The sequence below is a fragment of the Hyposmocoma kahamanoa genome, unplaced genomic scaffold, assembly GCF_003589595.1.
Source record: "Hyposmocoma kahamanoa isolate Upper Pololo Valley unplaced genomic scaffold, ASM358959v1 190, whole genome shotgun sequence".
NCBI classification, from domain to species: Eukaryota; Metazoa; Arthropoda; class Insecta; order Lepidoptera; family Cosmopterigidae; genus Hyposmocoma; species Hyposmocoma kahamanoa.
In genome coordinates this window covers 3,689,096-3,702,205 of record NW_020653718.1, presented here as the reverse complement: position 1 = coordinate 3,702,205, position 13,110 = coordinate 3,689,096, and the positions used below count along the sequence as shown (strand labels likewise).

The 13,110-nt window shown below is 33.9% G+C and overlaps 1 protein-coding gene across 1 annotated transcript in view; it reads left to right on the top strand.

Moving 5' to 3' along the window:
* LOC113226368 (protein peste-like) overlaps positions 1 to 7,117 on the top strand; it is a 67,912-nt gene extending 60,795 nt beyond the window's left edge. The window contains exons 8-10 of the mRNA XM_026458973.1: positions 3,716 to 3,918; positions 5,293 to 5,366; positions 5,812 to 7,117. Of these exons, the coding sequence (XP_026314758.1) occupies positions 3,716 to 3,918; positions 5,293 to 5,366; positions 5,812 to 6,091 (557 nt within the window). The 3' untranslated portion in view covers positions 6,092 to 7,117. The remainder of the gene's footprint in view (positions 1 to 3,715; positions 3,919 to 5,292; positions 5,367 to 5,811) is intronic.
* Positions 7,118 to 13,110: the final 5,993 nt, after the last annotated feature.

The window sequence follows — 13,110 nt, the reverse complement described above, 5'->3', positions numbered from 1 at the left end:
ACCAGCGTTTTATTTGCCTACCAGCAGCTACACAATAGGCTCCTAAAGTTTCATATCAAACGAACTGTCACAAGTGAGACAAAAATCGAATTCATGTAGGCTAGTTTTAGTAGTATGTTAATTTTCGGTTTTAGTGAATATTTATATAAAAATACAAGTTGAAATGCGTTACTTCCTTGTGGAATGTGATGTTAGTATCTATTTTATGTTTGTCTGACGTATTTTTACACTCATTTACCGCACATTTCGTCATTTTTAGCTAAAATTCTTGAGCTGTTCGCGGTGCAAGTTGACCTTGAGCACTGAAGGCCCGCCCGCTCGTGTAGGCCCATTGGGCGCGCTTCAATTTGCCTCACTTAGCGTGCGCGGGCTAGGTTTCTATGCGTTATTATTCTAAGGGTACGACCGCAATCGTGAAAACATTGATCGTTCGCAAGGAATGCATTTTTCATGATTATAAAAAAATACAAAGATCGCACACACAGAAATAGTTATTTGTTGTGCAAGGCTGCAAAGTTGTTGTTTGACGCCAGTGTTTGTAATGAAACCTGAGCAGGCGAAGGAAGCTGAGTTTGAACCGCGAACGAAACACAATTTTTCACCTCACTATAGCGAGGAAAATGGTAGATGAAAGAAAAACAATTGAACTATAAAACATTAGTATTGTTTTTTAAAAGAAAAAGTTAATCTTCGGATGCGTTCTGAATTTACACCTCACCAATTTTTATTCTTGCTTGTACTTATAATTTTGTGTAATTAACTGATTATTTTAGTTCTTCGACGAATTATCATTGTCAATTTAATGTCAACAATAATAAGAATAAAATATATCAACGGATTTATATTACATAAATGAGTAATGTACGACAAATCGCTTAATTGAACGTGCCATTATCTTTTTTTCATCGAAAGAAAAAGTTAGGTGCACCACAGTCCATCGTCAAGTTCGAATTTCAAAAGAAACGCTTTTGTGCGCAGATTTCTAATGAGAAAGAAAGCCTTTCCGAGCTAGTGAGGTGAAAAAGTTTTTTTTCATCGACCCGGTGGGACTTGAACCCACATCCATACTGCACCAAAGCATTACTCTAACCATCTGAGCCACGGGTCCAGTTACCGAGACATTGAAATTCTTCTATGTGTTTTTGATAGAGATCTTTTGTACTGACATTTCGGCTTTTGTCGCCGCTAGTGACATCTAGTGAGAGATTTTTCAATAACCTACTTCCGGGTCAACGAAAAAAAAATTTTTTTTCTGTGAGTTCGATCTTTGTATTCATAATAATAACAAAACTAATGGAATTATTTCACAAAAAAAAAAACTCAAAAAATACGTTTTTCGTTAGACGCCAAAGTCCTGAAAGTAGTTGTGTAGGAAATAAATAACCACGTTGAGGCTTCAAATGCTGGTTTAAGTCCACTTGAAAGAATATTTCTAAGGAAGGTTTTTTTCTTTGGGTTTGTGCGATCAATCACACACACAGGTAATATGTATAATGTGATTGATGTACTATAAGTACTATAGTCGTCACCAATTAAAAGGCCACATTTGACACTTGTCATCGTGACGCGAATAGGGATGTGGACTAATCATATCGGTTATCACATTATACGATTTTCACGAGAAATCGATTCAAAATTGTAAGAGTTTGTAATTGTTTAGATTATTTTTCGGTTCATTGTTGTTCAGGAGGCCTAAAAGACCAAATCGTGCAATGCATTTAAAAGCAATTAATTTACAGAATTTCTTGCAATTCTGTAGCAATTCCTCTAATTTTCGTAAAATTGTCGCACATTCCGATGAATTGTATCCAATTCTTTTAATTTTGATTTTATGATATTTATAAATGGTTTAGAGAATTTAGTGTAAATAAGTACGTTCGCCGATAAAACAACTACATAAAAAGATTAAATTACCAAGAAACCAAGGATTTCATGAATTTCCAATTATTCGGCTGGCAATTAGTTAAAAGTTGTCGATTGCAACAACAAACAATCTCAAATAATGTTCATAATTTAGAAAATAGGAAAAGTTCAAAAGAAAAACGAGTCACAAGAAAAATACATAAAAAATAACCAAGCGCACCGTCAACTTGCAAGATGGCGAAAGACTGCGCGGTGCGCGGGCGCGGATTCCGGGTGCCGCTGGATTGGTGTCGGTGTTGACAATTCAAAATTTGCAAAAAAGAAAAGGAATTACAAATCTGGCTAGGAGTACGCTCTTATAAATTTGATAAATTATAAATTTATTTGCGATAGGTGTAGTCAGAGATGTTATATACATAATTATTTAAAATACACCTATTTTTATACATTTTTGTTTTAATATTTAATAAGCAATATGTTTTCCGAGCTGACTCGGTGAAATTCGGCGATTAATTGTTTACAACACTATTATTTAAAAAAAATAGCTTTAGGAGGTAACTGTTTTCAGAACGTTTCGGAGTAACTCAATATTGTAATTCGTGCGAAAACTACTTCAAATATGTTTCGTCATATTATATTCTTTAGCTGTCAAATGTAGCCTCTTATTTGGTGATGACTATTGTACAAATCTCATACAAAGAAATGTCGCACTTGTTACTAAGTAAACCCACGATGCGATTGTAATAATATTCGAAAAGGCCAACAGGTGGCAGCTTTTACATTATTGTTAAGGTTATTGCTCTTGGTCAAAATCACCTTTTTTTTTGCAAAAAACTGAGGCAGGCAGTCTTTAAAGAAGTGCGATCTATGCGTAATCAGCAAGTGATTGTAAATTAACAAATCAAAAAGAATACCACTGAGAACCCTTCGATTAGTGTTTTTTTACCAATTTTCATAATTGTAAATCAATTTTAATTTGATATTCCTAAAATATTGTTCAAATGGTTTTGCATTTATTTTTTAACCGACTTCAAAAAAAGAGGAGGTTCTCAATTCGACTGTACGTTTTTTTTGTATGTATGTTACGCGATAACTCCTGTAGTTGTGAACCGATTTTCATGATTCTTTTTTTGTTGGAAAGAGGGTACCTCCATAGTGATCCCATTTATATTTTGAAGAAAATCATCCACCTCGAAGTGTAACTGTTCACGCATGAAGATTCGTTTTTATAAATAGCGCCAAAATTTTTTTATAAAGAGTAATTATTTTAATGATTTGATTTTACTATTCTCCAATTCAAGGCGTTTTTCCTTCTCAATATACTTTGAGTAGTGAGAACCGATTTTTATTATCTCCAAGTGTCTCCTTTAGTGTCAAGTCCCGTATAGTGGCAAACTAGGGGATAAATCCGGGTTTACGCACTTTCCGGTAACCGATTTCAATAAAACTTGGCAAATAGATGTAATTCCACGTACTTTTGAGGTCGGTTTTTTTAGTACAATGTACTGAGATTATTATTGTATGTATAATACGCGATAACTCGCGAAAGTTCGTGGAATTAAACGAAACTCGATTCATCCTCTAGTTTGCCACCCTTAGAGGTGGAATATTTTCTTCAAATTTAAATGAGACTAATACTGAGATACCCTCTTTTCGACAAAAAAATAATCATCAAAATCGGTTCACTAATGCCGGAGCAGTCGCGTAACATATAAAAAAAAGTATACAGTCGAAATGACAACCTCCTCCTTTTTTGAAGACGGTTAAAAATAGATCCACGTAGGCCCACGCTTTACTCTGAAACAATAAAGCATTCATACATTTTATTTACTTCTCTAATTTGTCAATTTAGCACCAGCTTCGCCCTCGGAGTCATGCTTCTGCGACGGGCAGTGTCCTTGGAGTGGCGTCATGAACGTCTCTGCGTGTCGTTTCAATTCGCCGGCTTTTGTCACCTTGCCGCATTTCCTGCATGGAGATCCTCGGTTGCTGGACATGGTCACAGGCATGGAGCCTGACGCAGAGAAGCATGAGTTTTTCTTTGGCGTTGAGCCAGTAAGTAGTCATTTTTGGTTCTGTCTATTTTGACTATGGAATAAAATGACAGTTCATAGCGTAAAAGTGGTGCCCGCTTGCGAGCAGCTCGTGATTGGAGTCGATAAATATTCTATCGACTATACTTATATATTATGGAGTAAATAGCCGAGCTTGTTTCATTTGAATTGTCAATTTTTGTAAATTCATACATACATATATTTAGATCTATGTTTATGAAAAAGTTTAAAAGGAGACTTATTTTAAAGTTTTTATTTTTAATTCAATAGATAGTCAAATCCGGCTATTCTTGTAAAATGTATATGAATAAAAATTAATCTCGACACTAGTAGGCCAACTGTAAAAATAAGAATAAAGAAGGCAATAACGCAAGTAGTAATCATTAGAACGTCGTAACATTCACAATTAAGTCATTTGTGGCAAAATTTTATCATCTTTCACAAACTATTGTTAAAACTATCGACAACAACTACTATATAAAATTGTATGAATACTGGCAACCCTAACAAATGTCATTTTACTTCGTCTTCAAAAAAGACAGACTAGTTGTTTGTTATGCAAGGCTATCAATTTGTTGTTTGACGCGGGTGCTTGTATTGAAACAAGCAAGCGAAGGATACTAAGATTACGAATAGAAAATATTATAGCGAGGAAAATGCTAGATGAAAGAAAAACAGTTGAACCATAACAAATCAGTTTTAATGAACAAAATTAGTTATCGTTGCCAATTATAGTCAATTATAATAAGAATAAAATATATCAACGGATTTATAGTACATAAATAATGTACGACAAATCACGTAGTTGCGCGTGTCATTATGTTTTTTTTCATCGAAAGAAAAAGTTAGGTGGAAAAGAAAAAGTTAGTAATATCGAAAACCTTTTCCGAAAAAACACTTTCACGCGCAAATTTCTAATGAGAAAGAAAATTTTTCCGAGCCAGTGAGGTGAAAAATTTGTTTATGATGTTAGTAATATAGTCTTGAGAAGGTTGTTAGTATATAACTATATATAACTCTGTTTATTTGGTATCCCAACAGAACATATACAATATTCCACACAATATGTATGTGTATGGGATGTCGAAATGTTCTTTATTTATGATCCCCAGGCAATTAATAAACAGAGCAAGTACACACACGCACGCCCGAACACCTCATTTCTTTTTTGTTCTAAATATCATTATTTTAATTTACTCCCATTTAGAATTATAATGGTTTTAAGTAACGTTAAAAATTAATTATAATGTTACAAACTTTGTTACGAAATTGAAACTAAAAATTTAAAATCTGTAAAGATTGCAAGTAAATAAATAAAAATTGAGCTTCCCGAATTTCCTATGGTACGTATATTATAATCGTTACTTTGTTTCAGCAATTGGGAATTCCGTTAGAAGTAGCTGCGCGGTTTCAAATCAACGTCTATATTGAGCCAAATCGCAACATAGCGTAAGTGTATACAAACTTATTATAAATATGGTAGCTGATCAATTGAGTTTTGTAAACGAGGTTTTAAGCAAGAAAGTGCGTTGACATGATCAATATTTAAATTTATATTGAATAGATATTCAATTATTTTTTGTGAAATTACTCCATTATTTGGTTATAATTATTAATACAAAGATCGAACCGAAGTCTCCTAGCAAACCGTGCCAGAAGTAAGCCACGGAACGAACCAGCGGACCTCACGTATCTTTCTATAATTTGGTTTTTCAACGACTTTTCCGCAGCCATAGCGCCATCTATGAGAATTCTATGAAAGTATTTCGAAGTTATGTTCAATACTGTTTACCAAGAGTCATGATTGTTTCAATTTTGTAGACCCCTAAAAATTCATTTATATTTTGAAATGTACAAATTACATAAATAATAATCTTGTTTATCTTCTTTGCAGTCTCTACGAATCAGTTCCTACAATGCTGTTCCCAGTGTTCTGGATACAACAAAGAGTCCAAATGAACGAGGAAATATTACACGAACTAAAAACAGTTCGCGCCATTTTGGACTGGGGCTCGACTGTGTGCGCGGGCGCAGCGTTCGCTTTAGCGGTTATAGTAGCCATGGTTACCTGTTGTGGTACAAAACCAAAGTACGTACCGCCTCATGAGATGACATTTGAGAAACCAAAAGACGAGGCTGAACTTAAGTTAAATCCACAGTACTTTGAAAGTTAAAAAGTTTAAAAGCATTTTATTTACTTTGTCATTAACAATTTGTTGTTTGAGATTTTACAGGAAAAGTAACGAGATTTTTACAGTGTACAAAACAAACATTATTTATTTTACCTAAAATGCAAGGATAACGCCGCAGCTACTATGTAAGATCCCAAGTATGTTTTGCGTCAGAATTATGTTTTCTGTTGTATTACCTACGTTATGTAATGTAATATTTATAATAACTGATAATCACAACGAATGCAAAATTTGCAAATTAGTATTCTAGCAAATAACCAATTGTTATCCCAGTAAACCAATGCCATATTGTACATAATGTAATTGTACATTTCAAGGTTTAAGATTTTATACTTATTTTTTTAAATTTCTATGTAGGATAACCATGACTATTTGTAAATAGATTTTTATATCGTACATTCCACATTCTCTGAATATATTTTAGTGTATGAATATTAGAGATTTAAGATTATTTTAATGCATTAGACATTTATTGTAATTTATAGTCTGTGATATGAGTTTTCCAAATGAGTAGAGCGCCTGCTAAAAAAAAATATCAAACTAAGATAGTGTGTGCGTTTGCTGTAATATTTTGTTCAGGCGTTTTGGTATAATGTATAAAGTGTTTTAAGCAGCAATAACGTTACGAATCTTAGTTGTAATCTCTAAATACTCTATTTGTATGTAAGATTTTAGATTATTAGAGATATTAGCAGGGCTGTGAGTTACAACAACTGTATTATGACCACTTTGTATTTTATACAAGAATACTTGAAACAATGGCGAATTGAACTGGAGTCAATGATTTTACACAATTTTTTTATATAGAATCATTGATAATAACGTATTAAATTATCAGTACCATTCAACGCTTGTTAGAATTAAAAATATTGATTAAATATTTTACAATGATCATTTGATTATCATATTTCACATGACAATTACATTTTTTCAATTTAGTATATTATTAAATTTGTTTGAATGCTTGTGTTGTAAAGGTCGAACAGGCTGAAAGATATGTTTGCCACATTCCTTCCCAAAAACAACGACCACCAGTTCAAATTTGTTGGCTAATAAAAAAGCAACTTTGTCGTTCAACATCTTTTATTTGTAATTATGGTAGCTAACAATTTATAATACTAAGAAGAATTAACTACGAACCTACTACTACTTTTCAAATAATATAAATTTATAAACAGAAATTGGACCAAAATGGTGAAACCGATAACCAAAAAGTGTTCATAGCATTCTAAGAAATATAATTATGTACTCCATTGCCAAGGTCACGGAAGAGAGCAACACACATATTTAAATGTGCAAACCAAATTGATAAGCATATTCATAGATCTATGCAAAGGTTCCGATACAGTCTCCCGTCAAATCATCAAAAAGTACAAACAACTACTGAATACGTTCAAGAGCTAAATACATAAGGGATCAGTGGCCGTGTGTGAAGGTTCATGATATTTTATGCCACTGTCTGGAGATGGAGCTCTCTCTCTTTCTCTCTCTCATATGGTGTTCCACAGGGTAGCGTTCTTCGACCTACTTTATTCTTAATCTATATTAATGACTTGTGCAAACAGACGTTAATAAACACTCAAATTATATAGGCTGATGACATTGCCGTAATTGTCCATGGCAATACCTAGAATAGAGCCTGTTCTAACACAAAGACCTTGCTTCCTTACTATTAACTTAGATAGAACTAAACTTATTACTTTTGAACTGGTGCATAAAAATATATAGCGAACACATTCACATCTATTCTCTAACGTATCTTAACGTTTAATTGTACGTACGTACTTTTTATTCGGGAACGGACATTAAAAGCTACAGTTATTATCTAAATCCTATAATAATAAGTATGTGATTCTGTATTTGTTCCTAATAAAAAAAAATCGGGACAAGCATGAGTTAGAAGCACAAACAGCAGACGAATGCTTCTGTAATACGATTCATCTCTTTCTACCGACTCTAGTATTAAGCTTTTCTCATTTTAAGCAAAGAAAGAATACAAATACTTAAGCTTACAAAAAATAAGTTGCTAAAAAGCATAAGTATAATATCACTTATTATAGAATATTTTTTCTAACTTATCAATTAACAAAGTGAACGCACGACTGGGCTCGATGACATTTTTCGTTTGTCACTTCGAAGTTAAAAGTTTAATTTCGCGATAAAAAAAATATTTTTATACAATTTTTTTTCCATTCTTTAGTGGAAAAAAAAGGTTCACGATAGTGGTGTTCATGTAAAAAAATATTGAAATTTCTTCCGATGTGATATACCAATATTTTGCGATATATCGGTACAAAAAAAAATCGGTATTTTCGATATATCGTAAATAATTCTAAAATAAATAAATAAATAACGCACACACTCAACTTAGCCCCGCACTAGGGAAACCCTGTGTCGCGGGTGCCATGGACAACCACAAATTACACCCAAACTCACGAGAGAAATAATTGTTAGCCATACAAATGTTTCTCTCGGCCCGGGAATCGAACCTGGGACCTCTGCGTGGCAGTCCGGCATGGTAACCGTTCGGCCACAGAGGCAGTTAAAAGATAAAAGGAAGGAAATTTTATTAACAGGAAATAAGTAAAATCACCAGTTTTGACACAATAATCAAGTATTTCTTCAATTACTTTTATAATACAAGCGATTTAGATTACTAAATTGCATATATTTGTTTTTTTTCAAACGAGCTGACGTTCTATGTAAACGTAACGTAAACATTATTAAAATTCATTGGATCAAGCGACAAGTCACTAAAACGCCAACACTGCCCCGATTGTTGGAGCGGGAACCAATACCCACCGAACGACGGCGTTGATCACAGATGGCCCCTCTTGTCAGGCAAAATATATTAAAGTTGCCTACCCATATCCTTTAAAAATCCTTTAAAAATACAACGAAAGAATAATGTCTTTACTAAAGACAGCATGCCATTTTATTTCCGACAGCTCTGATCAACGGCTAACCGCACTCATACAATATTATTGACAATCCAAGTTTATGTATGCTCCCTACACAATAATATCACCCTCACACAAGCATTTTATTGTGTATATGCGCGGCTAGCCAATGAGAATATAACCACTACCTACGTTACACTGTCGCAAGTAAAATTTGGAATTGCGTACTTTCAACTTTGTACGATTTTTCATTTATTGGATAAAATATATAGATTTTTGATATATTTGATATATCGAGGTCATATATCGATATTTTTTTAAATATCGATATATATCGAGCACTCCTAGTTCACGAGTCTTTCACTTGGGTTTTTCTGTTGCAAGAGAATTTTACGGAATAGGCCGGAAAGTAATTTGTTTTTGATTTTGTAGTGTGGCAAAAATCAAGACTTATTATTGCGTGTTTTTCACAACAAGATGGACCATTTCCGAACATGTCAGAGAAAAAAATATGTTATTAAGATATACACTTTTGCATCCGATTGTCAATATGGGAAGTTTGATTGAATGTATAAATTAAATATGATTAAAATGTACATTAGTACATAGGGCGCACTGTAAGTTTCCGGAACTGGCCACTTACATAAACAATATTTAAAAAGTAATTACAACGTTTGAAAATGGAACTCTTTGGCTTTAGAGTACAGTTTGTTTCTTTTGACTGTCACTTGTTTTTACATTGTGGCGTCCTTTTAGAAATTGGTTGTCTACATCACCATGGATTTAGTTCGTGAAAATTTTCGTAGTATGATTTTCTCCGAGTTTAAGTGTAATCTAACTGCTCAGCGGAGCTTCAGCAAACTGCTTTTGGCGATGAAGCACCATGTAAGACGACTATTCACAGCTGGTTTGCAGAATTCAAACGCGGTCGTGTGAATCTCATTGACGAATTTCGTGATTGTCATCCGTCCACTGCTGTGAACAACAAAAAGATCGATGCTGTACGCCGTATGATCAAAACAGACAGGCATGTGACATACCATAGGATTCGGGCATCTTTAGCATGAGTAAAATACAATCAATACTACACAAACATTTGGGTGTGAAAAAGTTGTGTTCTCGGTGGATCCCACACAATCTGACTGAGGCTCAAAAAACGGATCGCGTCTCTTGGTGCAATGCCATGCTTACCAGATTCAACGAAGGAGCGTCAAATTTCGAGACGAAACATGGTTTTATAGTTACGATCCCAAAACAAAGCAGCAATCGAGCGTCTTTCGAGATGAGCCGAAACCAACCAAAGTGGCGCGCGTGCAAAGTGCCTCTAAGCGGATGATTGCTTCTTTTTTTAATAAAACTGGACACGTGCTTACTGTTGCTTTGGAGAATCGTTGTACCGTGAACAGTGATTGTTACACGACCATTTGTTTGCCGGAAGTTATTGACAAACTCCGTAAAAATAACCGTAAACGCCGTATCATCTTGCACCACGATAATGCCAGTTCTCACACGGCCAGACAGGCAAATGAATTTTTGAAGGTGAACAACGTTGACCTTATGAGCCATCCCGCGCACAGTCCCGATCTGGCACCTTGTGACTCTTATTTATTTTCAAAAATTAAGAACCAGTTACGCGGTCAACGATTTTCATCACCTGAAGGGGCTGTCGAAGAGTATAAAAAATATGTTTCAGAGATTGTCACGGAAGAGTGGCATAAATGTTTTAAAAATTGGTTCATGCGTATGAAAAAGTGCATTAACGCTAACGGAGAATATTTTGAGAAACGATAAATTCATTTCTGATCATTTAAAGTATTTTGTTTGTTATTCATTCCGGAAACTTATAGTGCGCGTATACGAATAAAAAGTGGAAATGTAGAAAAATAGAGCGATATTTTCATTAACTTATGTTTGTTTTATTAAATTCAACCTATATACGTTTTACTGCTGGAAGGGTTTTATGCCATAGTTTATCACATAAAAAATGGCGTACGAAATAATACATTGTAATTAATAACACATGGTTTTTCATATCTGAAGATCTTGGTGGAAAGCACTCCACAGGATGAGGAGGTCCCGGGTTCGACTTTTCTAAATGAGTTCTGGCTTGGATGTTCTGGGAAGTGCCCCAAAGTGAATTTCGTTGCTCTGGTAGTCATAAAACAGGAATTCCCTAGTTTGAGACCAGGCAATCAGTGTGTTTATCTGCACATTATTATACATAGATAATTTCTTTAGTCTATTTTCAATTTAAAAATAATTATTAGTTCTTTTTTTTCAAAATTAGAGGCTCTCGTATGTTTATTGCGTTTCGTTTTGTAAGGACGTGTTAGAAGAAAAAGAAAAATGTTTAAAAATTAGTAAGTACTATATAACACAGTATAATATAGTTAACACAGTAGGTAATACAGTAGGTAAGTGCATTTCTCTTACAGGGATATCAAAAAAAAAAGTAGCCGTAGTTGTATTTATTTCATACTTAGGTAGATTAGATTAGATTAGATTACTTTTCAGTTGCCCCAGTTGCCCCTCGTGCCTAATAGAATTTTGCAATTATTGGCACCAGGCAAGTCACACATGTATATATGAGTAGAGACCTCGACTGCATGAAGTTGATAACGCCTTCACGCATTAACTGCATGCAATCGATCTGTTAGCATACTTAGAAAAAAATCCATTTGATCCGGCTGGAATACCAACGTTTTCCAGAAAACCTTGTCAGACGCCATGCCAATTAAACCACAGAACGAACTAGCGGACTTTAAGTTGCAGAACTTTTGTTTTTGGTTTTAATCCAGCCGGATCATAAGAACTTTTCTGAATCTTTGTATTAATAAAATTATGTCAATTTCATTACTTCCCCAAATTTAGTTTACGAATTACGAGTGCGTCCCTTTGTTATAAAGGGTGCTTTCTTTGAAATGCAGGCTTCCACAATGAATGTTTACTTTTACCGTTAATGTAAAATAGTTGTTAACATTCTTATGTATCAGGTAATAATACTAGAAAAAGGAGGAAAGAATTTTCCACTCCAGGACAATACATTCTAGACGTAATATTAATTATTCAAATAGATTACTGTCTGTCTATTAACGCGTGGAGAACCATATTTGCATTGACCGCCGTTATTTAAATAGTGTTAAACGCATTCGTTACGTGGTGTACACAGTTAAATCTAGTAAATAGATAATGTTGTTATTTTTAAAGTGTCGTAAATGTCATTCTTGTGTAAGTATATAAACCGTTTTTATTTATAACACACAATTACCGCGACTTCTTACGATGACATTATTATAATTTAAAGTACAGATAATATAATACTCGTAGATACTAGTAAAAGTTTTTGTTGTGTGACTGTTTCAAAATAATACATAAAGTTTGAAAGACTTTCTGTACAAATTGATGGAAGAACTGATGGAGAATTACAAAGGAAATCGAAAAAAATCACTGAGAATCTTTAAAAATCAAGGTAACCTACATCGTCGTGTGGGATTTTCCTAGTGGACTTAGAAATGAGACTCCAGTGACTTTTATAAATTATATTATATCTTTCAATAAAAATCCAAGCAAAACAACACCACGTCTTTTCTAGTCAAAGATGTTTTTCGTAATGGTGGCCGCCCTTGATGATGACTTGATGACGATATCGATTTATTTTTTATTTCGATAAAACATTCTTATTAAAGCTAAGTAAGTTTTCTAACAAAATAACATAAATTAATGATGGCACATTCGCTAACAATCGGCGACATTTGTAAACCTCATGACCTCCAGTTGGCACAAAACACAGACTTACTGGAAACAATATAAGACAATCTATGATTATATCTTTATTTGATAACTAAAAGAAAGTCTACAAATATATTTTACGCTTTAATTGCCCGATATTGCGCTTGAAGAGTAAAAAAATGGCGTTTATCCAAAAACGAAGTTCGATGTTTCAGAATTTAGCTGCCGAATAGCATTAGAATAGAATCGTTAAAAACTAAACAAATTACACATTGACGAATTAGGAGGTTCAGCAATGTGGGTATTAGATGACGAAGACCTCGAGTTGAATTCCCTATAGGGCTAATTTGGGGAACAAACTTTAAAAAAATT